Source organism: Melopsittacus undulatus, chromosome 2 (assembly GCF_012275295.1).
Source record: "Melopsittacus undulatus isolate bMelUnd1 chromosome 2, bMelUnd1.mat.Z, whole genome shotgun sequence".
NCBI classification, from domain to species: Eukaryota; Metazoa; Chordata; class Aves; order Psittaciformes; family Psittaculidae; genus Melopsittacus; species Melopsittacus undulatus.
This window is the reverse complement of record NC_047528.1, coordinates 19,512,182-19,536,223: the sequence shown is the minus strand read 5'-3', so window position 1 is coordinate 19,536,223 and position 24,042 is coordinate 19,512,182. Positions and strand designations below refer to the sequence as shown.

The 24,042-nt window shown below is 38.6% G+C and overlaps 1 protein-coding gene across 4 annotated transcripts in view; it reads left to right on the top strand.

Moving 5' to 3' along the window:
- The window catches only part of ATP8A2 (ATPase phospholipid transporting 8A2), a 279,853-nt gene that overhangs the window by 4,623 nt on the left and 251,188 nt on the right, over positions 1 to 24,042 (top strand). For 2 of the 4 annotated variants that reach the window (XM_031049535.2, XM_013129215.3), the window contains 10 exons: positions 8,255 to 8,354; positions 8,924 to 9,022; positions 9,825 to 9,870; positions 13,727 to 13,767; positions 15,522 to 15,595; positions 17,445 to 17,514; positions 18,874 to 19,001; positions 20,040 to 20,151; positions 20,837 to 21,002; positions 23,438 to 23,565. In XM_031049535.2, coding sequence (XP_030905395.1) covers positions 8,255 to 8,354; positions 8,924 to 9,022; positions 9,825 to 9,870; positions 13,727 to 13,767; positions 15,522 to 15,595; positions 17,445 to 17,514; positions 18,874 to 19,001; positions 20,040 to 20,151; positions 20,837 to 21,002; positions 23,438 to 23,565 — 964 coding nt within the window. Of the gene's footprint in view, positions 1 to 8,254; positions 8,355 to 8,923; positions 9,023 to 9,824; positions 9,871 to 13,726; positions 13,768 to 15,521; positions 15,596 to 17,444; positions 17,515 to 18,873; positions 19,002 to 20,039; positions 20,152 to 20,836; positions 21,003 to 23,437; positions 23,566 to 24,042 lie in introns of those variants that run through there. The other 2 variants (XM_031049536.2, XM_031049537.2) reach the window with 2 other exon arrangements.

Sequence of the window (24,042 nt, the reverse complement as noted above, 5' to 3'; positions counted from 1 at the left end):
GAAAAAAACTTTAAGGATGCTTTTAACTGTATCCGAATTCTTTAAGGACATTGCAGTTGCTGTTGTAACTGTTGCTCTATGTAATGTTCTTGTATTCAAGGCCTGATAGTACATCCTGGTACAAGTCTGACTTAGATCTGAATCAGGACTTCAGGTTTAGTCTTGGTATGTGGCTTGAGTGGGAGGTCAGGGCAGAGCAGCAGTCAGGAATAGCAAAATTCTACTTGTGTGCTTTTAGTGTGTTTTGAATGAGAAGTCTTGTTGAAAAGCTTCCAATCAGAACAGAATTTGGTGGCTTGATTTATTAGGGAGGTCCCAAAAGATGTGTTCTGGTATCTAGAATATCTCCAGGTTTTTTACAACAAGGTCAGAGGCTTGTTTTTCATACAGGCAAAAGTTAAATTCCGCTAGAAAAGATAATGAGCAAAAAGCCTTAATGTTCACTTTTAGACTTTACAGGCTCGTAAAATTCAAGCAAACTGGTGAGAACAGATATCTTTCATAAGGCAGAAGCACCACTACTAGGAAGTCAGCACTGAAGACTGTAACAAGGCTTCTAGTAGCACCACAAGTCCTTTGTTGAACAGGCTGTTGTTTTATCTATAGTCCCATACTGTCCTGTCAGTGTCTGCAGGGTGCTTGCTGGTTACAAAACTATTGACACAGTCTGAATTCCTGTTTAATTTCAGCTGTATGTTGCATTAAAGGAAGCTTTCTTGGCTTGCAAATATGGTACTGTAGAAGCCACTTGTGATTTAGAAGTGTTAATGCGTTTTGAATGTGTGTGGAGATTCTCACTGGTGCTTAGTGATTCTCTGCTGCTGAAACAGGAGCTGTTGGTATCACCAGCCAGTTAGTACTGACCCTTGTAACATGAGTATCCCAAGTAGTGTTCACTGTGATCTGTGGTTGAAGATGTGAATGGTAGTGTGCTATGTCCAGGTACAATGTAGACCAGTGTTCCTCTTCCACTAAACTGTACCTTTGCTCTTGAGGTAAAACTGCCCCTGCTTGTGTTTGGTTTATTCTTGGTGGAGTTCAGCCACTGTGGCGGTTCCTACTAGTGCTTGTATGACATTTGGAAATCTCTGCTGTTGTCATGTGAACAGATCTCTTGCTTGACTGCAGAAAAGCGTTTTGGAATTCTCTAAGAAGGGGTGTATTATTATATTCCAAATTGGACAAATCTAGGTGTGTATTAAACTAATCCTCTAACTTTTTTTAGTTCTAGGTATATAGTGTTCTTATCAGAATATTCAATAGTGATAGGTACTTCTTGTAAATAAGCAAAAATGTCATTTTCCTGCAGTGCAGCTGTTGCTGATACTGTAATCTGTGACAACAAAAAGGCTTGGCTACAGCTATAGAAAGGTTATTTTATTTTTAAGCTACTAAAACTCACTAAAAAGTAACTGGTATTGAATGCCTGGTGCTGATGTTGTGTTTCCAGATTGTGCCAGTGTATTTGAGGTTGCTGCATGTTTGGTCTTAGTGGGATACTCTTAGGGCCAGAGCCCCTGGACAGTTCAACTGTTGAATTTCACCTGGGTGAAATGTCTGGGTGTCAAATCCCATCAGATGTGAGAGTTCTAGTGTCATTCCACCTGCTGCATTTTGAGCTCTCTGGCATCCCAGTTTATTTCTTTATCATGGTGGATTTCATATATCAGCATTAGCAACACAACAGGGAATTAAACTGGGTCTTTTTTTTTTTAATATATTTTTCAGGTTAAGTTACTGCCTAAGTGACTTTTAGACAGTAGAGCCAAAGCTTAGATGCTCTCTGACTTCATGCAAACAAAGCTGCTTTCCCACATACTTGTTGAATATATAGTGGCCCATATTCAGCAGTGAGCATTCCTTTGTGACTCTGCATTTCTGCTTATTCCTCTACTTCAGTGATCTTTGGCCAGAGAAATATGTGAGCAGAAAGAGACTAAGTGTATTTGGTGTGATTCTTTGTGTAGCTTGAGCAAAGGTGGAGCTAAAGCAGGGATCTTTCAGGACTTACAGGTTTCATGTACAATACGTAACACTTTCTGAAGTCTCTTGCTGTTTCCAGTTGTGTGTATAGGGCTTGTGCTCAGTGCACTGACTACTGGTGGTTTGTAGAAAAGGGTGGAAGAGTAAGAGGTTGTCTTAAGTTGGCCTAAGTAGAGCTCAGGAGCTGTAATAATTGCTTTCCACATTGGTGCCGTTGATTGTGGGGTTGTTTGGTCCGTTTTCAGAGAAACGTAAGTGTTCAAGGCCAGTTTGGACAGGGCCTTGGGCAATATAGTGTAATGTGAGGGGTCCTTGCCCATGGCAGGGGTGTTGGAACTGGATGATCTTCAGGTACTTTCCAACACTAACTATTTTATTATCCAGTTCTTTTACCACCACTCCTGCTTGTCACTGGAAGAATAGCTGCTTAAGTTGTGGTGACATTCAGAATGAAATAATGGCTATAAAACTGAAGTTAGTGCTCTGGCTTTTAGGCAGTTGGTTAACTTATGTGAGTTGGTTTAGATTGGATATAAGGAAGAAATTCTTTACTGTTAGGGTGGTGAGGCACTGGAATGGGTTGCCCAGGAAGTTGTGAACGTTTCATCCCTGGCAGTGTTCAAGGCCAGGTGGGATGAAGCTTTTGGTGATATGGTTTAGTGTGAGGTGTCCCTGCCCATGGTTGCAACTAGATGATCTTAAGGTCCTTTCCAACCCTACCTATTCTATGATTCTATGATATCAGTGTTGTGTGTTTGCTGTGAAGCCTATTTTGAGTTTGCACAGTGGTAATAACCTTCCTCTATTAACAGTAGTATTTCCAGGTTAACTGTTGCAGTTAGTACTGTTTTACTGAGTTGTACTTGCCAGCAGGGCTACTGAAAAGTGAGGGCCTATTTCTGTAGTGATGACCTGACAAGACTGGCTTGCTGAAACAATGTAGTGCCTACAGCGCTTTTAGTGCTGTTTCTAAACAGTCTGTCCAATGTATTTGTTAGTGTAAAATAGCCCCTAGTCTGTTCCCCTTTTTATAGGGATTGCATGAATAGAGAACAAATGGAAAGTCCTTTTCTTTTTGCATGCTTTAGGAAAAGCTTCCAGGGTAAGGGATTTGGAAGCAAAAATGCTATTGCTTCTGTTAAATGAGACCACGAGGTCTTGTTTTTATGTTAAACTGAGCATAAGCAGTTGTGTTAATGCCTGCTCTGTATTAAGACTGCCATGAGCACCTCTGTAGGAAGCCTTTTTAATGGAAGTGATACTTTGACATTATCAATTACATTAGTTTTTCCAATCTTTGCCTGTGTGTGGTGAAAGTCCTACTGATATCAGGGTAATTTGGCACGAGGAGATGGAGGCTAGAAATTGTGAAAAGTTCTTACATGGTCAGGAGTTGATCTTACTGAATTAGAGAGTGAAAAGATTGCCATAATTCAGTGGATAATAGTTCATAATGTGTTTTCATGTATGTTTGTCTTAGCGGTCTATGCAACGGTAACAACTAAAATGAAGCACTTAAAGCTAAGCCTGTAGCTGATGCAGCTTCTGAGGAAGTGCAAGTAGCTGAGCCAGCCTGGGTTGGTGAGCCTAAACATCTTGATCTTGAGATGAAACTTGTGCATTAGGGTAGATAGCACTACTTGCCAATAGAAGTAATGGTAGTCAATAGGTATTGCACTTACCACCCTGCCTTTTTATTAGCTTGACGTAGGACACAACACTGATGATGCACATTACTATAAAACATTGATGTAAGATATATTTGTGCTAATTTAGATTTCCCTTTGTGTAAAATACTCCTAAGTGTTGTCTAGCTCAGTGGTTGTCTAGCTGACAGCTGTCTGCTTTTAATTTGGTTATGTATGAGGTCTTGAATTTAAATTGAAGTTAACTCTGCTTCAGGAGAGTTTCAATGTCTTACTGCAGCAGACACAAACCACTCTGGCTTATGAAAAACAAGTTCTGGTGGAACTTGACCTGCAGGCGAGTTAATGGGCTGGTGTGATATGTCTGGAGTCCTTTAAAGCAGCCCAAAAGAATCTTTCTTTCCCCAAATCATATGATTTGAGAGAAGATGTCTCAGATTCTTGGCTGTGATAGGCTGCTCCTCTTACAAAAGAGTGAAAGACAATCATCCAAAAACACAACGGTGCCTATAGTTGCTTCTGATGGAAACCTGTTGTAAGGATGGAGAAAATTGTGTGGATGAAGGCGATATTGCTCTGAGAAATGTGGGGGAAGGAAATAGTAAGTCCTTGAGAGGAAAACTGTCCCACTGGTGTGAGTTTTCACAAGTTACTGAGCACTGCAGTTTGAAGCAGCTAGAAGCGTTTTCTGCAAAGTTCAAATGGGTGTTCCCAGTCAGTTTCATTCTGGGGAAAATTTAGGACAACAGATTTATTCCTCTTCTATGGTATTGCAACAGCTTTGTTGGGAAACCTTTCAGGATTGGATGTTTCAGTGGCTAGGCAGAGGGGTGTCCTTTAAGCAAAGTTATGAACTGTTGTCTCTTTTGACAGTACATGAACTTGTATGCAGAAGATGTTATTGCTGTTATGGCGAAACTGTACAAAAGTGCGGGAAAAGATGGAAACAAAACATGCACCTGGGCTATGGGCAGTGTTGCTCCAGAGCTGGGTGACAGATATTCTGATGTGATGGTTCTGGTTCTTGGTTCTTTGCCTAGCTCTGGCAAGTTTAAGCAATAATACCTTGTAGGACTCAAGTCTTACGTTTTTTACTGTGCAAGAGCAAGTCTTGCCCCTTTTACACTCCTGTTATGACCTGAACTCAAAGTCTGCCTCAAACCAACTAGAGTACTTAAACACCAATATAGTTTTCACCCTTAATGGCTGAAGTCCTCTTCTGCAGGAAACATAGTCTCAAAGATTCTTCTGACAGAGTGAGGCTCTTTGATTAAACTAGGGGCTTTGTTGGTAAAGGCAGAAATTGCTCCCTGCTAAAATAAATCAACACTGGTTGTTTAGGACATAGTTTCCAGTCAACAGATGATCATTGTGTAGGCATGTAAGTAATTGCTGCTTATAAGCCTGCATGATGTGTTCTTTGGGGGAATTTGTAAACAGTTGATTTTTGTCTCTTTAGCAAGTTTTCTGATCAAAGTACACTATTTTTAGCAACTTCTAAAAATCTTGTGACACTTGGATTTATAACAACCTAGCCAGTGTTCTGCATGGCAGCATTGTTTGCTGGGATATTCCTGTGAATGAGCTTCCTCTGTGCCCAGTGTAATTGCATATTGATTTTTTTTTTGTGTTATTTCAAGTGATAATAAACCGCATTATGTAAAGCTTATTGCTGTACCTCCTGCAGCAATGGTGACTGTCTAGAGGTAGCTTCTTTTCATACTGCTTCTGTACTTTAGCTATTGCAGAACCTCTGAAGCTAATGTTAATCTTGCCATTAAAAGAAGTGTCATATGCCTGCAGGAATGCACACACCATTTCAACTAAGGTCACTATTTGAGCCCTTAATTCAAGCAGACTGTCTTTTCTTTGGTTTTCATAATTTTTTTTTTCTTTTTACTTCCTTCTCTGTTGCAGGGCATCCAATTTCTTGTGTTTAATAATGGAAAGAAAGCCTGATTGGTGAGAGGAGTTCAAGTCCTTAACTTGCACTTTAATTACCCAGCCCCTCTGCTGTGGTTCAGATGTCTGTGCTTGGCTTGCTTAGTAATTGTTCCTGTGAATTGATGTATGTTAAAAGCGCTAACATTAGGCAACACTCATTCTTCAGCTCTCAGGTTTGAGAGCATTTCAAGTATGCAAACTGTGGAATGGATAGCTATGAGTGAATGCTACCTAGGAAAGAGCAGTTTGTACTTATCACCCCTGGAAATGAGACTACGTGTGTCTTGGAGATCCTGTTTTCTTTATCATGGTTAGCCTGAAGGTGATGTTCATCTTATAGTTGTCTATCTAAATTCTCAAGGGGTAGAAGTGCTTTAGATAACTCTATATTTTCCCAGTCAGCTACATTATTCAGTGGCACATTGCCAGTACACTTCTTAAACTAGCATCTGTCTTTATTGGTGGTAACCTTTGTCTCTTCAAGGATGATTCAACAGAGTAAAACTTGACTTTGTGAAAAGTCCTGGGGAAGCGGCAACAACAGTGGGAATTGTCATGAGAAACTTCAATAAATGGAGGAACTATACTGGAAAATGACTACTGAGTTTTTCAGTGCACTGTTTGCTACTTTTCATTTGAGTGTTTGTCCTGGGTTCAACAGTAGGAGTCATTTTTCTCCTTCTTAGTAGCTGATGAAGTGCTGTGGTTTCGACTTTCAGCCTGAGAACAGCATTGATAACACCAGTGTTTTTAGTTGCTGCTCAGTAATGTTTACTATGACCAAGGACTTTTTGAGTCTCATGCCCTGCCAGGGAGGAGGGGAGGCCAGGAGGAAGCAGAGACAGTACACTTGACCCAAACTAGCCAAAGGGGTATTCCATACCACAGCACATCATGCCCACTATATAAACTGGGGGCAGTTACCTGGAAGGGCTAGATCACTGTTCGGGTCAGGCTGGGTATCAGTCAGTGGTGAGCAGTTGTATTCTCTTCCCTTGTTATTTCCCTTATCATTATTATTATTGGTGGTAGCAGTAGTGATTTGTGTTACACCTTAGTTACTGGACTGTTCTTATCTCAACCCGTGGGAGTTACATGCTTTCAATTCTCATCTCTTCGGGAGCAGGGGAGAAAGAAGGGGGGGTGGGGAGTGGTAGAGCGGCTGTGTGGTTCTGAGTTACGTCTGGTTTTAGACCATGACAGTGTTACCAAAAGAAGTAATTAATCATTGATACTTCAGTAGCATGCTAGTGAGTTAAGGTATGACACTAACTTTATCAAATCATACAGTGATTGCCTTCAGAAAAATCTCTGCACTACTGTAGAATCGATGAAGCCAGACTCTTTCAAACCATCCTCTTGTGCATCCAACCCATTTATTGAACAGGATTTGGTAGTGTTGCTCCTGACTCGCACAGTGGTGTAACTTGAAGCATGACTTAAATGAATTAAGTTGCAGATATAGAGGACAAGTCTCTTATATTTGCATACCTGTTTAAGCATCAAATTTGTGTAGTTAAGCAAGGTTTGCATAGTTGACAGCTGTTGCTTTAGGGAAATCCAGTTTGTTGTTTGGTTTCCTGCATGTTCTCTCTTCCTTCCCCTGCCACAGCCTGTTCCGTGAGCTGCAGATCTGGAGTTCTTTGAGTTGGGTACCAGGCACTTTGAGAATAAGATGGCTGTGACTGGGGCTGGTCAGAGCACTAACCTTTGCAGATACTTATGTTTAGTGACTGAAATTGTGCTACAAGTGAGCTACCTGAATTTTCTACCCATTCACCTATAGATTTTAACTTTGTTCTGAGCTTTGGTTATCCTGAAGTCATCTATAATGCATCTATTTGTTGGGAGGGAGCACACAACGTTTGTTTCTAAGTATTGTATTTGTCCTTTAGAGAGCAGTTCTTCAGGGCCAACTTAATCAAATAGTCCTGTCCTGCTTAGGGTATTAGTTAGCTTTTCATAAGAAGCTTTGTTTTTGAATAAGAAAATATTATTGCTTTTTGCTTTTTACGCATATGCATGATTAGTTCCTCAGCTCCTCTGTAATTAGAACTGTACCTATTTTCTGTAGGCATCTGTTATGTTACTTAAGCAAAAAATACACTTAGTATGTATGAAGCTCATTCAGAGGATCCTTATTGTGTTGGCATTAACACGATCATTAGAGTAAGAATATTGTTTGGATCAGTTAGCTATAAAGTCAGTAAATTGTAGAATGTTGTTAATTAAATGATTCAGCTCGATTGCAGTCAGACAAATTCTTGCTTTAATAGTCGTAGGAATGTGGTATCGAGGGGAATACTATTTTGATAGAGAAATCTGCCAGTGCTTGATTTCTAATGAGTACTGTTTGGGGAATTCACTTGCGGGTCTAAACTCTTAACTTCTGATTAAACCATATTGTGCAAGTCATAAGGTACTTCTGAAATATGTGTTTAATTGTGTTCTGTATTAAAGGAAGGTTTTTGGACATGAGACCAAGTGAATAGGGCTTAAAGCAAAAGAAGTACTTACAGTTGGAAGAAATTAATAGTATTTAAAGGAAGTAACTTCTCTTCATTTATATGATAAATGTACAATGTTACCTGCTTTAAACCTTGATGCCATCACTGGCTTTTAGACTCGTACGTGAAACTTTTTGGTCATAATAGCTAAAATAAAAATCTTCTAACCTGCAGCACAGCTAAGTACAGCGTGGTGACATTTCTACCTCGATTCCTGTATGAGCAGATCAGAAAAGCTGCAAATGCATTCTTCCTCTTCATTGCCTTACTGCAGGTATTGTTTCATTGTTTTGCCTTGATTATAAAGTAGTAGAAGTTGTTTCGGTTGTTATGCTTAACTGTGAAGAAATTCTTGTACATACTTCATTAATAATACTTCTAAAATGCATCTTCTATAATTGAAAATTCTCTAAGTTGCTTTCTAATTTCAAATTGTAAAATCAAGTTAATTTTATTCTTAAGTAAAAACAAGAAATAATATGGTAGAATGTGGAAGCTATTGAGAAAAGCATACATGGATTCTTGTGAAACTGTTGGCTGTTTAGATAGTCCATATTATCACTGTTTCCAAGTGAATTCTGTCATTTGAATGCTTTTCTTGTGAAGAAATAGAATACGTGCTGTACATGTATGGCATGTGCAACAATTTTACCTTCTAACTTTGTTAGTAGTTTCTTTGAATTTACTGAAAACTTAGGCTAATTTGCCTATGGAAATTGGTGTCAGGCGCAAACCAGAAAGATCTGTGTTCTCTCTTTTGAGAGCTTTCCATGAAGCTCTAAACTTGCTAGAAACTAATTTTAAATACAAATACAAAGTGGTTTCTTCTCTCTCTATTTACAGCAAATTCCAGATGTGTCTCCAACAGGAAGATATACCACCTTGGTGCCATTGCTATTTATTTTAACAATTGCTGGCATCAAAGAAATTATAGAAGACTATGTGAGTATTATTATGGGAAAGGCTGTGCTAAAGACTAAGTGTTTAAAAAAAGCTACAAAATGCCACAGAGCTTTGTGTCCCTGAAGTCTATTGACTCATTGCTGAACAGCAGCAAAATATCCTTTTGACTTTCCGAGTCCTGAACTTGGCTAGAATTTCTGTGGCACACTGAGATAGATTAAGTATTTTTGTTAGAGCTGGTGAACAAGGAAACAAGAGAAGTCAGGGCAATTGTTTCTACCTCTTTGTACTTAATTCTTTTATATAGGCCTGTCTAGAAAGACACTGTAGAGTCCTGACAGATACATGGCCTTTTTAGTGGCCTTAAAACAACTTTAAACTTAACAACTTAAAGCAACTTTAGCACAGCAGGCTGACTGGGGGAAAATCTGCACTAACTTTAATACTTTTTATTATTAGAGGTCGTCTTGCTTTGTGAAAACTTGAATGAAATAAGAAATTGATCTAAATAAACAGCACATGGAATGTGTAGTGCAGTTGTCGTATAAATATACTGTTCCTCATTGTTCCTTCTGTTATCCTTCCAAAACAAATTTTACAGTCTTAGTTTTTTGCTGTTGATCCAGGTTTGAGCCTCATTTCCAACATGGTGGCTCTCCCTTTACATTATGTTCTTTTACAAACCATTTGGATTTAAATGATGCGTGTGTGTCTTTAAAAATTATACATAACATAAAGACAAAAATGATGCAGTGTATCATTTTGCAGTTCATCATGTTTCTAGCTCTGACAGGTTTGAAATTTGTAATAAGGTGTAATAAAATGTTTTGTTTCCTTGCAGAAAAGGCATAAGGCAGACAGTGCAGTGAATAAAAAGAAAACAATAGGTAAGACTAAACAGTCTGTAATTGAAGTATTTAAAGTACAAATAGTGAATACGAGAGTATTTCTGAACAATTCTATTGCTTAAACAGTCGTGGTGGGAACACATATCTGTTTGGATTAGGAAGTCATTATAATGCTAGGATTTTACTTTACCAAATGTTTCAGACCTATGCTAACAAGTGACACTTGAGGGTGAGGTGTGGAGGGGATTATGAGAATTTAAATTTCATTTAATTTTAAGGTTGCACAGTTAAACAGTTCTTGGCTCCTCCAAGAAATTCAAACCTACCCCCACTCTCCACAAATTAAAACCGCAACCAAAAAAAAAACAACAAACCCTTGAGACACTAAAAGCTGGTGTCAGTAATTTTGTATTTTTTGTACAAGCTGCTGTCTTTAAAATATTGGAAGAACTCTGTAGACTTTGCGGATTTGCTTTCCTGCAGTGTCACTGAAAGAAAATTTAACACTGATATCATCTGAATATATCCCTAATGTATTGGTGCTACTTGGCACTGAATACCTGAAGACATAATTTTCATTCTTTTCATTTTCCTTAACTGAAAACCTGCAGTTTATTGTTGGCTACCTATGGTCAGTCCAGGCTGCGGCTGTGGGATGTCTGTGTTCTGGTGTTGCCTATCTTTGCTGCTCCTGCACAGAGATCTGCAGGTGAAACAGGAAACAAAACACAGGGACTTGACTTCTGAGCAGAGCTGCTTTCTCCCAGACACATGTAGCTTAAGTGTCAAAAAGCTGGAGAAACTCTTCTAGGAACCTAGGGAGCTGAACTACCTGATAGCTCCATGCTTCAGTTAACAGGCATAATGTATGCAGGGCTGTTTTCAGTGAGTTGTTCTTCCTTTCTGCTTGAGAAGTTGATCATTAAGATTGTATATAAATGAACATCAAAAAAATGCTGCTTTACCAGTTCTTCAGGGTAATTTCTCTGCAAGAGTCTGGGAAGATGTTTCAAGTGCAGGAACACCTGTTTACTAGTCATGGGAAATCAGCAATTAATGCCTGTAGCACAACAGGCCTTGTTACAGGTTATATGAAAGACTGCTCTTTCAAAGGTCACATAGGCAGTTCTAATCCATTTGTAGTTAGAATATATGCTAACAAACACTTCAAGGGAATTTTATCATAGTAATTGCGGAGAGACAACCTGAAAGAACACCACTATGGAGGGGAGTTTAGCACTTAAAACCTGAACTAAAATAGCTTTTCTGTATAGTAAATACTCTAAATAAAATTTTCAAAGTGGTACTTAAAACTGAATCCTCACGTTTCTTAAGAGGAAGGCTAAAAAGAGGCTCAGTCTTGAGACTTGTATTATGAAAAGAAAAAGCTAATCAATGTCCAGGGTTAAGATTAATTAAATATAAGTGTATGTCTTTATTTTTCTCTTGCAGCTGAGTGAGGTCTAGTCAATGCAATCAGTATAAGGAGCAGTTCAGATCACTCAGAAGTAGACTGCTATTGGCTGCTTGGCTGTGTTCTGAACTCCACTGCCTGCAACCAGATGCTTGCTTCAGTAGCATGCATGTAGGCTTTGCATTTATCTTTGTTTGTTTTTTTTGAGGAATAGTGTATCTTCAAAGCTCATTTCCTATATTAAATTTACCATTGAAAGCATTGGTTTGCTTTGTGGAGAGGCTTTGGTACATAAGAAATTAAATTACGTTTGGAGGAGATTAAACTGAAAATCCTATTCCAGGTGAGCACTGTACATCTCCATTAAGAGCAAGAGCATGTTAGGCTCTGAGCCAATGTTTTATGTTTTGGATGGCTTCATGTGGTATATATGGAGATGACATTGAATCTAGGGACCAGACTAAATAGAATCCCAAGCAGTATATTGCATAGATGTAGAGAGCTCAGCTCAGTTATAAATGATCTGATGTATTGATCTTCTCATTATCAAATTATAAAATAAGCCATTGGCATTTAATACTGAAGGGAATGCCCTTTAATAGTAGCCAAGCACAGAACTAGAAAATGTTGCACAAGACTTGCCTTCCAGGAGCAGCACTGCAAGTGGCCCTGCACACCTAGGTGTGAATGACAACATTGAGTCCTAGATCCAGAACATCAATACACTTTTTAGTCTTGAACAGAAAAGAAACTGTTCTTGAGTAGGAGCAGTCTTGTTAGGTACTTGTTCTTTGTTACTTTAACTGAATTCCTATTGATAATTTATTAATTTTACTGTCATATAAGTACTGTAGAGAAGATGGTATTTTCTGTTCTTTAGAGTACTCCCGTGAAACTGCATTGAGTAGAGGCTGCAAAATTGCAACCCCAAAGTTTCTGAAGTGATTTATGTTTAATGCAAGCTTTCTGTTTAGATTGTGGAGTAAAGAGTTAAACAAAAAAACAATAGTGCAGTTATTTGCTTGACTAATTTCAATAGCTAAATTGATCTCAGTAGGTGTGAAAGCTAAATTGTTTTCTTGAGTAAATTGTCTACAAGACTGAGTTTTTGGTACTCAATGTTACTAAATTTCTTTATTACATATGAACATATAATGTGAACTGTTTGCTGAAAAGTCTCCTAAATTTTCTGGTGGGGTGGGGATCTGCTTACAGCAAGGCACAGGAGATGCTAAATGTTGCAGTCCTTCTCTGAGGGTTTGGGGTTTGAGTCATGGCTGCAGGTATGTGGCTTTTTCACTTGAGATTCTGGGCTCAGGCCTCCTCCTGATTTCTGAACTAAGCAGAGCTCAATTCAAGTGCAGTTTAGGATTGGGAAGGAAGGGGTGCAACAAAACTGTTCTTCCCCTGAGCTGCATATACTTGTTTGGGTGGAAGCTTGGCAGTTTAGATTAGTTTAGAAGCATTAACAGTGCTTCTGTTGCTGCCCACACATTTTTGTGAAATAGTTACCTTGCTGTGACCCATCCACTGTAATAAGAAATCTCAGGATTCAGTGCTTTATCTTCTGGGAATTTGGTATGGTTTGCAAATGAGCTGTGTATGAATTGCATAGAACTGAGGAGAGAATTGTTTGTATTCAAAATAGGAGGATGGCTTCTTCAGCTTTCATCTGTTGCACATGACATGTTTTGAACATCTTTGAAAACTGGCTGCAGCTGCTTTTTGTGAAGGTGTGAGTTTGTTTAGATGTACTTAGTGTGCGCAGACCTGGACTGGATTTGGTTACTCAGCAGCGATTTGGCATAGATTTTTTTGACCTGAAGGCAGCAGGTTTTGTGTTGTGTGTTGTTTTTTTGTGGTTGTTGCTGGGGTTGATTTTTTTTGTTTGATTTTGTTTGTCTTGTTTCTTTCAATTCAAAATCAGCACTTAGGTTTGGCAGAAAGAGAATCCTAAGTTTTGCTTTTCAAAGGCCTTTAAGCCTGGTTGACTATTAAGCCTCAGCCTTATAAGAGCAATTGATATAGTAGTGAAATTGGATGTGTCAGGGTCAAAACTGAATGATTAAAATGCAAGAAAAAAGGTGAGAAGTGAAAATTCTGTGGGAAAATAACAAAGATGCTTCCTGATACTGATTGGCAGTGGGCAATAAAGCCCTTTGTTTTAAGGAAGGTCATTTCCTAAACAAGGCACAACACTGCCCATCCGCAGGTTAGTATGGAATATTGCCAATGGGGAATCAGCCCACCAACTGTTGTCTAGCAGGTGATAAAAATGATATAAATATTAAGAACAGATCTTTCTTTCTTGAATGCACATGTCTGCAGCTGTGTATGAAAGTGTGGTCCTAGCTTCTGGAAAGCAGTTTTCTGATCTCTGTGTTAGTTTCATTCTGGTCAGTGTTTGCTACTACTGATATAGTTGTTTTGAAATTTGTCCCAGTCTTGTCTGTTTAATCTAACTTTAAACTTTCTTTGCAGTTTTAAGAAATGGGATGTGGCAGAACATTATTTGGAAGGAGGTAAATAAAATTGGGGATGGGAGTGAGTGGAAGAAGGCATTCTAGAATTACTCCTGCTAAAATACAGAGGCCTAGAATTAATACACTCTATGTGAGAATTCCCTGTGACTTGGGGTGGGAGGGACCCTTTCTGTTGCAGTAGTGAAAATTGCCCTGAGCAAGGCACCTATGTACCCATCTTTAAATGATAATATGTTTTCATCCAATGTTAATGAGCTCTTGCAAGTGGTTTTGCTTGATCAGTTAATATGCTCCAGGGTGTAAACAGTGTTTTTTAGTCCACATCCAGAAGAGTAACTTTCACTGCAATGCTGTACCTCCCTTGAAAGTCTGAGACTTATTTTAATACTTGTGCTGAAAAGTTCTGTGGTTTGAGGCTAATTAGTAAGCTATGTACTCAAGTAAGGAGCACAAGCCACCTCAGGCACTCAGGACCTATGTTCTATAAAGCCCTGTTCCAGGACTTGGTGAGCCTTATTTCTAGAACTTGCTGAAATCCCTCAGGATGTATTGATCTAATCATGGCTTTTAATGCCTTTCTTAAGGATAAAATTAGCCCTGTTACCTAATAAATGAGGGTAAAGTACAGTCTTTTGAAACCTCTGGGAAATGAGATCTGCCTTGAGACCTAAAAGCAATCCTGCTAAATTGTTAAACTATAATGGAAACCAAAGATTGCCAGGAACTCTGATGGCTGATGCCTGTTTGTGTTTCCATGTCCATTTGTAGTGAGGACAGAATTAAAAGGTATTTAAAGCTGAGTCTGGAATCTGGTTTTCTCATACCCCTAAGCACTTCTTGAAGTGGCCTGTGTCTGAATCTGTGTATTGTCTAGGCTTGCATTTAATGTTAGAGAATAACAGTTCTGTATTATCCACCTGGTTTTTTTTTTTGCGCTTTTTTTGTGGTAAAGCTGATAGGGAATTAGTTTTCAGTAGGATCAGAGTAAGACTATTGAATCTGCCTGTTCAAATGTGGCATCTATTTCAATTTTTATCAATTAATGTGTTAAAAATACTTCAAGCCCTTTTCTGACTCTCAGCAGTGCATTGGTGGTAGGCATCCTAGTATTTATGTCAAGCATAGCTTACTGTTTTGAGAATGCTACTTGGGCCTTCTAAAAATCAAAGTCCCATGCATGTGTGACTTATGTTAAAGGTTTTAGGTATTCCAGCAGTGAGGACTCTGTACATCTCAAGTGACAGGGGAGAACTGGTTGCTACTATTTACCTGTAGAGACAATACTGTTTGCTCATGACTGGTACAAGGAGTGCATATGAAGAGGGCTGAGGGAAAATGATAATGATGACTGGGTGGATAAGTAATATAGAGAAAGAATAGGAGAAACACTTGATACTTGGGGAGAGTAAGGTTTAGAGATAGCTTTTACTAGGAAAAATAAATCTTTCTGTAACTTAAATAAGACTAAAGAAAAAACTCTCTAATCTGGATAATGGAATGATTATAGGAAAATGACTTTTACTAAATACTAGCCACAGGTATTCAAGCTTTGCAGTTGAGTATTCATTTTCCTGTAGAGAACTATTTATTTTGCATTTGGCAAAGGGAAGGCTTTGATACTTCCAAAGTTGCAGTGAAAAGTACTCTGACTTTTCAGAAGCACTCTCCAGGTGTTTTGTGCATGATGCTGTTCTTTTGAATGGGTGAAAGAAAATAACAAACTAACGTTCCAGACAAGCGAACTCTTTGTTTTTCTTTTCCATGCTACTGTACTCCTGCCCCTGACTCAACAGGTAGCAGTAGGCGATATTGTGAAGGTCACCAATGGGCAACATCTTCCAGCAGATATGATCATTATATCTACCAGGTATCCTAAATGGGTGTGGAAATCACTTGTCTGATGAACTGAGGTGCAGAGGACTCAAAACTCTGTATTTGCTATTGATAAAACCAGGCATCAGATGGCATTAACTCTTGTCCACATCTGAATTCAAATTTCAACAGAGTCAAAACAGTGCTTTGAGGCAATGATTCATGTGTCACTATAGGTTCTTAAGAAAGAAGGCTTCTTTAAGACTTCATAGTTATTGTGTAACTGTAATTCACAAATACATGGCTGAGTTTGTTGAAGACTAAAGGTTGCATGAAGCTTCATGCGGTCAGTTGTTCTATACCTTTTGAGGATCTATCCATTTAATTAAGGAAGTTTTAAGTTTTCTATTAATTCCACTTAGATTCTAGCATATTTTCATGCCTCTTTAAGAAAGATTTCTCTTTCAAATGGTAATTGTAAAAGGTTATCCCAGCTGGTATTTACTAATTAGCCTGCAAGAGAGCTTTTGGGCTTAATCTGTTTAGTGCTTGTCTTTAATACAAGTGCATGCATTATCTATCCCTAGCATGGAAGCAACAGTAAACTGTTGAGTCCTGCTCAATTTGTGAAATATGGGATACCTTCCTTCTTTGTACCAATATACTGGCAAAAAAAGCTTGCTTGTGAGTTCCTGAAAGTAATTGAGTAGTACTTGGCTACTAATCTAGATTCTATATTGAACAATTTGAGGCCAAATCAAGACCATTGTCTGCTTAGTTGACTTTTAAATGAGAGAATAGCACAGCTCTTATTGAACATGCTTTTATGCAATAGCCATACCTTATGACACCTTGCTCTTCATGATTTCCTTCTGTCCACATGGTTTTGAATAGTAACTGCTGGTTGCTTTGGTCTCCAGGTTACAGTTCTAGATGACTCAGCCTCTAAGGGAACTTGTTTTCTAAGCTGCTGCATTTCCTGCCCCATCCTTCTTGTCTGTGCCATTTCTGGGAGATTTTGTTTCTTTGAAAGCTGTGTGGGCAACCTCAGTCTCTTTGAACTGTCACATGACTGAGGATGGAGGGATCTTCATTCCAATAGTGTTGTGTTTTATAAAAACAAACTGTATTTTAAACATGCAGTTTGACACTTTGACATCAGTAACCTGCTGTTTCAGCATTGAGAAATTTTGTTCTACTTGGGAAATCCTCCTCTAACACGTTACTAAAAAACCTTCTGATTAATTTCTTAATTTGCATGGATCAGCTTTTTGTTCTACATTATTCTACTAACCTGATGTCGTTGATAATCATATAATAACCAGATAATTTAACCTGAAGTGTGTTGATTTGGGAGAAGCTTAACTTGAAGTAAATAGCCATTTCTATGGCAGTTCTCCTTTACAATTGATGATATTCCCATGATTCTTTTAAATGACAGTACTAAGTGTCCTCAGTTCACCAGAAGGCTTTGCATGCTCTGAAGGGTGGGGTCTTTTGCTTGTATGTGTTAATTTTCTGATTGTCAGAGGTGAAGCAAACTGTTGTTTTTTATCTTGACTTTTTTTTTGCCTCATAGAAGAAAGATATCATCAAATGAATCTTACATGGAGAATAAATTTACACAATGGAAAAAATACTTGATCCTGTGGCCATGACCTTTTGTGTGTGTGGTTCAGACAGAACTCAGTAGCAGAGAGCACACCCCCTTCATCCAAGCACATCCATATCCAGTCATAGTTCTCTATGATGTCTATTTTCAGATGATGTTTTCGTTGTCATATGCCATCAGTATGGTTTTTGTCTTCTGCAGTGTTTTGAAATGTATAGTGGAACCATTTTAATGCAAAAGTACATAAAAAAATTACTGAGTTTTAATGTTGAAAATGTTTTGCTTGTTACAGTGAACCACAAGCCATGTGCTATATTGAAACAGCTAATCTTGATGGGGAGACAAATCTTAAAATACGGCAGGTAAACCAAACTGAAATTCACCTTTTCCATTTAGTTCCTTTAATATTAGCACAGAGCAGAGTCCAGATAGCCTGACAACCATGCAAGTTCTCTCTTCTCTTTTTTAGCAAAAAAAGTATCTCTTGCCAGGTGGCTGTTAGCTGTGTTTTCAATACAAACCCGAGCAATAATGCTTCATGTGCAAGTGTAAGAAACTCATGTTTCTTTCATGTAAGAAAGCCTTATAAAGCCATAAAGGCAAATCAAGCAGTGTTCTGCTGAAGGTCCAGTAAAGTGCTGTATTAGAAAAACAAAAAGCCAGCTGTGCTTGTGGTGAGGGCTGCAGTTTCTGTTTTCACAAGTGCCAATCAGTCTGTTTCTGTCTCTTGGAGTGCTTGAAAGGACTTTTCATATGTTTGAGTTAATTGGTTCTCTCTTTGTGCTAAGTAGTGGAATGTATTTGTGTTTTTCTAGTTTTGTTGAAGAAATAGTTTGTGGTGTTTATAAACAGTTCAGAATCTGTCTTTTTTCAGTGCAAAAAATGTATTAAGATTTCAAAATACAGGTTATTTTGCCTCTAAAAAGCTGTGTTTTCTGCTTGTTTACTACCTTTGTAGAAATGTGATTTGCTGTTCTGGATCAGATCTTGATCAGTTCCTGTCAGGTTTTATTTACTTCAGGGCACATGCTTAAAATACAAAAATAAAGTGGTGGAGCCTTTTAGGCCTTGTTCTGGGTTGTTGTGCTCCAGTCATAATCTGGGAGGAGGAACACTAAATGGATCACTTACCAAATGGAGGTGTCCATGGACAGATGAAGAGCAGTGGAGTGCTGCATGTGCATTCTGGAGTAGCAATACATTGGGTTTCAGTTGATGATTAACCTTGAGTATGATCAGAGCATAATGGCTGCAGTGATCCAAGAGAGATGACAGTAAGGAGTGACTGTATTTTAGCAGCATATTTTAACACATCAGTGAAGCTATATTTTGAGAGAAAAGCCAGGCTTGTTTATACTGCTTGTCTCCTACTTCCTCCTGCACATGTACAACTTCGTGCTTTGTGGATGGTTAGAGAGTGATCATGTAAGTAATATAACTCTTCTGTACAAGGATTTAAACCACTCATATATAAGCAGGATCATATGTGTCCATAATGAATCTTTCTTGGAGGAAAGAGTTACTGAATAGCCATTAAAAAGACAAAACAAAACAACAAATTCCCCTCAAAATGCAACCAAAATCCTCACTAATAAACCTGACAGAAAACCACATATTGAGTTATATTTGGTACCCTAGATATTGGAAGAAAGCACCATTTTCCTAGGATGCCTTTTAGTAACAGTTTTTGACAGGAATCTCCTTTGCATTGTTTTCGGCAGGGGTTGTCTCTAACTGCTAGTCTCCAGTCAAGAGAAGAATTGATGAAAGTATCTGGAAGAATAGAATGTGAGGGACCCAACCGTCATCTTTATGACTTCATTGGAAACTTGCGCTTAGATGGTCAAAGGTATTAGCTTGACAGCAAAGCCACAAATTTGTTTGATTGGGAAAAATTCTTCCTGTGTGCTTTTGGTCTGCAACACTGAGCACATGCATGTTTGGTCTTTCTTTTTATGGGGAAGAGGGTAATTATTAACAGTTGTTAATCAGACAGTATGTCAGCATAAGGTAACAGTTCTGTCTTCCTGTAGAGTCTTCTGCTTGTTATGGGTGAGCTGGTTTCTTTGGAAACGTAGTGGGGTTATTTTAATCAAAAGTAACATCTAAAGAGAAGGAAGAGTTGGGCAAATGGTTGGAGTTTTTGGAGCCTTCTTGTTACAGGAGATATGCAGAGAAATGGGAAAGCTTTGCCTTCCAGCTAGAGCCAAAGGCTGCATGAAGTTCAGTTCTATACAGAAAGCTGATCCCAGAATGTGGAGTCTTTATCAGAGTCAGTTTGATCTGTTGTAACTCTTGGAAGAAAATAACTTAGTTTTAGTACTTGAATTCATAGAACTTGAAAGGTCAGTAGGGAAAATACCGGTTTCCTGCACAAAACCAGTATTCCTTGGGCAACTTGGCTGAATAGTGGCAGATGCAAAAATAGCAGAAAATCACTTGCGTGTCTCTTGAAAATGACATGGGTAATACAGTTTTCCTGAGATGCTTGTTTAATGGTGTATGTGAGGCTGTAGTGTGCTTGGCATAGGTGGTCTCCTTGCAAGTATGGTGCTTCCCTGGCCTTGTCTGTGAGAGAGAACATGTTACCCAAGGTAAAATGTGGGATATGATAATGGCTGCCAGAAGTTCTCAAGTTTTGGGTAACTAGAACAGCTCCCTTGTATCACTTTCACCATCCTGCACTTTAGCAGGAATTAGACTTACACAGGCTTCATTGCTCTCCTGAGTTGTGTGGGCAATGTAAGTTAATTTATAGTACTTTCCTCCTTTTGTGGTATGTGGGTGTGTTGTTTTGGTTGTCTTTGTGGGGGGAGTGAGGCTGAAAGAATTACTTTCCTAAAGTGTTATGGAAAATTGAAAGATATGCATACTTCTTGCTTTGCAGCCCAGTTCCTGTTGGTCCAGACCAGATCTTGTTAAGAGGTGCACAGCTGAGAAACACTCAATGGGTCTTGGGCATTGTTGTGTATACAGGACATGATACAAAGCTAATGCAGGTAAAGTTCTTAAGGATATCTCAGATGTGTTCTGATGAAGCTGGTTATTCTTGTATTGTACTTGTCTTTTGGAGTTGATTTTATAAATGACTTGAGTCATGGTAGCTGTTCAAGACCTGGAGGCCTTGAGGAATACAAAGATGCTGTTGTACTTGAGGTTGCATGTGGACATGTGTAAACATTTACTGAAGTAAGTCTCAAAACACTTCAATGTGTAAGCAAAGCTAATTGTACTTTAACTTAATTTACCTGGTAGCTGGACACCATTTAAAACTGAGGTTTAACAGCTGAGGTTATGACCACCTGCACTTTTAGCATTGGAGATAATTAGGTTAAGACTTCAGTGTCTGTATTGCCTTAATGGCAGAACTGCCTAGAGGAACCAGCAACATGTGTTGCTCACTTCTACTGGCCACCAGTGGGATAAACAGCCAAATGAGCATCTGAGGTTTCTAGAACTGAAGGTTCTGTTTCTTAGATCTCCTGTCAGTTTTGGAGTCATTAAGAGTGTTGTCACCTTTTACTAGTTTGTTGAGCTTTGCATACCATATTGAGCTAAGGAGAGCTGAAGTAGCAAGTTCTATAATGGACTCTTAAAAGACTGAGTTGGCCTTGGCAATTTTCTTGTATAAGCCATTGCCAGACTAATTTTTTTTCTTTTTCTTTCCTTTCTGTTACTGTTCAGAATTCAACCAAAGCACCTCTGAAGAGATCAAATGTGGAGAAAGTAACCAACATGCAGATCCTGGTTTTGTTTTGTATTCTTCTGGTGATGGCCCTTGTGAGTTCTGTAGGTGCCTTATTATGGAACAGAACACACGGCGAAGTTGTCTGGTACCTTGGCTCCAACAGTGAGTATGAAGACAGTGTACTAGGGATGTATCAGACTCTAGGGCTGGCCAGGCTCTTCGCTTTGATAAATGAGTGCATGAAGTAAGAAGCAGTCAGTCACTAACTTTCTGATGGCCCAGTATTTTTTTCTGTTTTGAGTATGGGCTGGCATAAGTGAGCTTGCAAATGAGGCGTCTGTTAATAAAACCCTGTAAAGGTTAGGTAAATATCACTGGGCTACCACACAGGGAGCAGGGCAGAAACAGAAGAGGGGCAAGAGTTATTCTTGAATGTTCAGTGTTCAAGTTCTTTTAGCTCTGTGGAGATGCCACACATGAATTTGTTTTCAGAGTAGTCCATATACTGCTGCCTTATGTTTTGTCTGTACCTCACTACAGGGTAACAGGTATTGGTCTGGTGATACTGACTTCAACTTTATGGAAGCAAAGGATTTCTCTAGCTGTTTTTTTTTTTTCTTGAGTCAGAAATGCTGATCTGCTCTTAAAATGCTAACTGTCATGATTTTCTATTTATTGGGTAATATTTCAGGGATTTTGGCTTGTAACTTCTTTTGTAACGAGCTCCAATCTTTTAACATGTTTATTGAAATGTTTTATTTTATTTAATTTGTACTTCTTGAATTATTTGTTCAAATATCCAGGATGGGCGTTATGTGAACACTAAAGGATAAAATAAATTGTGTTGTAGACTTCTGACTTGAGGGTGTTACATTAGCTAGCTATAAAAAGTGTTGGTGCAAACATCTTGAGATGCGGATCTGGAAACAATTCTCACAAACTGCAATTTGTTTTTCTGACGGTGATTGCAAAGCAGATGACAAAGGGTGTCTTCTGCAGTTGAACTGTAATTGTGATAGTAATAGAAAAAAATCATGGGAGGAGCCTAGAGGTGCCTCATTTGGCTCTGGTTTTCAGTAGCTGTATTCAAATAGCAATGTCAGCAACTTTTGAAGTTTCTTTCCTCTCTCCCCCTCTCCCTTGCTTTTTAATGAGGCAGTTTAAGTTTGTCTTACAATGGTGGAAGTAACACTGGAAAAGGTGAATGGGACAAACTTAAACTTGTACTAATATAAAATGGGTAACCTATAATAAGCTAGGATGACACGGTATATATAAATGCTTTTTCTGCAAATTGACAGACCACACTATTTTTATCACTTCTGTATCGACCACTCACAGAAAAGACACTTTTTCAGGCTAGGCAGGTAGGTCTAAAGTTTTTAAATATCTAATATCTATGCAGATGGTATTGGATAAACATTTTTGAATATGAAGTATGCTCCTGCTCTTTCTGTAAACTGACCAAAGATAGAGTTCGTGATACATGTGGAGGTGCATGGGTCCAAACTTCAAGTCTTACTCTGATCTCAATAGACTTCAACAGTTTCCTTTTGGCTTCTGTCTCCTAATTTGCTCTCCTGCCTTAATAACTTCCTTGTAATGCTGAAAACACCTTAAGTGGTGAGCTGTGAGCCCATTATGGTGGTTGCACTGGCTGCTGACTTGAAATGCTTCCCTAAGCTTCAAGAAAAGTGAAGAACAGGCAGATGGGGAGACACTGGATGTAGAGACTGCAGCAGTACCATGAACAGGAGCCTTCATCCTGTGTCTCTGCTGAGCCTTGTCTTTCCTGCCTGCTGTCTATGAATGCTTCCCCTTTCTTTTTGGACCAGTTGTGCTGGTGAATTGATTTGGGCAACTTGCCCAGCATTGTCATGATTAATAATAGCTCTTTTGCCCAAGCAGGTTGCCTTAGTTCATTTACTAGGTATCTGTTTTAAGTCAATTTGTTCTTAGATTTTTTTTTTTTGGTATAACTTCAATTCTCCCAATGCTGGCAGATATTAGGACAAATTTTAGTATTTATTTTCGGTTTTCTAACTCCACTGCGACAGGTAGGTACTTTGTGATAGGTAAAGTTATATTACTAGTGGTATTGGCTCTTAATTGGGGCAGCTGACACATCAACTCTCTAAATTTGGGTTAGTGTGGAATATCATACTTGTCACCATCTGTTAGAATCATAGAATAGTTAGGATTGGAAAGGACCTTAATATCATCTAGTTCCAACCCCCCTGTTATGGGCAGGAACACATCACACTAAACCGTATCACCCAAGGCTTTAGCAAAAACTGTTCAGAAAGTGTTCTGTTCTGTAATATATAGCTTCACCAATCTTCCTCTTCTTCACCTAGCGTAATACACTGTGTATCCACGTATGTGTTCTGTGGGTGTTATATATATATATATATATATATATGTACTTCTGAAATCAATATTAAGAAGTCCCTTATATGAGGCATCAACACACTTGCTGGTTATTTTAACACTACTAAATATGATTAGGCCAGCCGCAGAAAGATGATTGCCCCGGTACTGTACTGCTCAGACTTCCACATTCTGTCTGCTGATGTCTTATGTCTTTTGGTCCACAGAAATGCTGTCTGTCAACTTTGGATACAATCTGCTGACATTTATAATCTTGTACAACAACCTTATTCCAATCAGTCTTCTGGTGACATTAGAAGTTGTTAAGTTTACTCAGGCTCTTTTTATAAATTGGGTAAGTAAAAAGAATAAATGTATTAATGTCAACAAAAAAACCCTCAAACAACCAAAAAAAAAAAACCACCAAAAAACAACCTATCCTGAAATCTTTACCAGATTTTCTCATGTCTTTTCTGATGGGAAAGGCAGGGATAAGTTCAGAAGTTTTCTTCTCTGTTAGTTTGGTGTTCCACAGGAGGATAAAAGACTTAGTTGAGAAAAAGTCCCTGTGCAAATGATCACTTTTGTATGCTTTGGTCTTTCAAGATGGGAAGGAAGGCTCAGTGCTCTGCTTGAGGGTGATCTGTCAGCTTGCTCATTTCAGTAATCATCTTTTGAAAATTCCTCAATTCTTTTATAGCTTCTCTCAGCTGCAGCAGAGGGAAAGCCCAGATTTCTTTAGGGGTGATGCCTCTGTTTGCTCAAGCTTTGACTTCAAATTGTTTGTCTTTAGTTGTAGGCCAAAAATACTGTAGCAATGTCTCTTCATCTG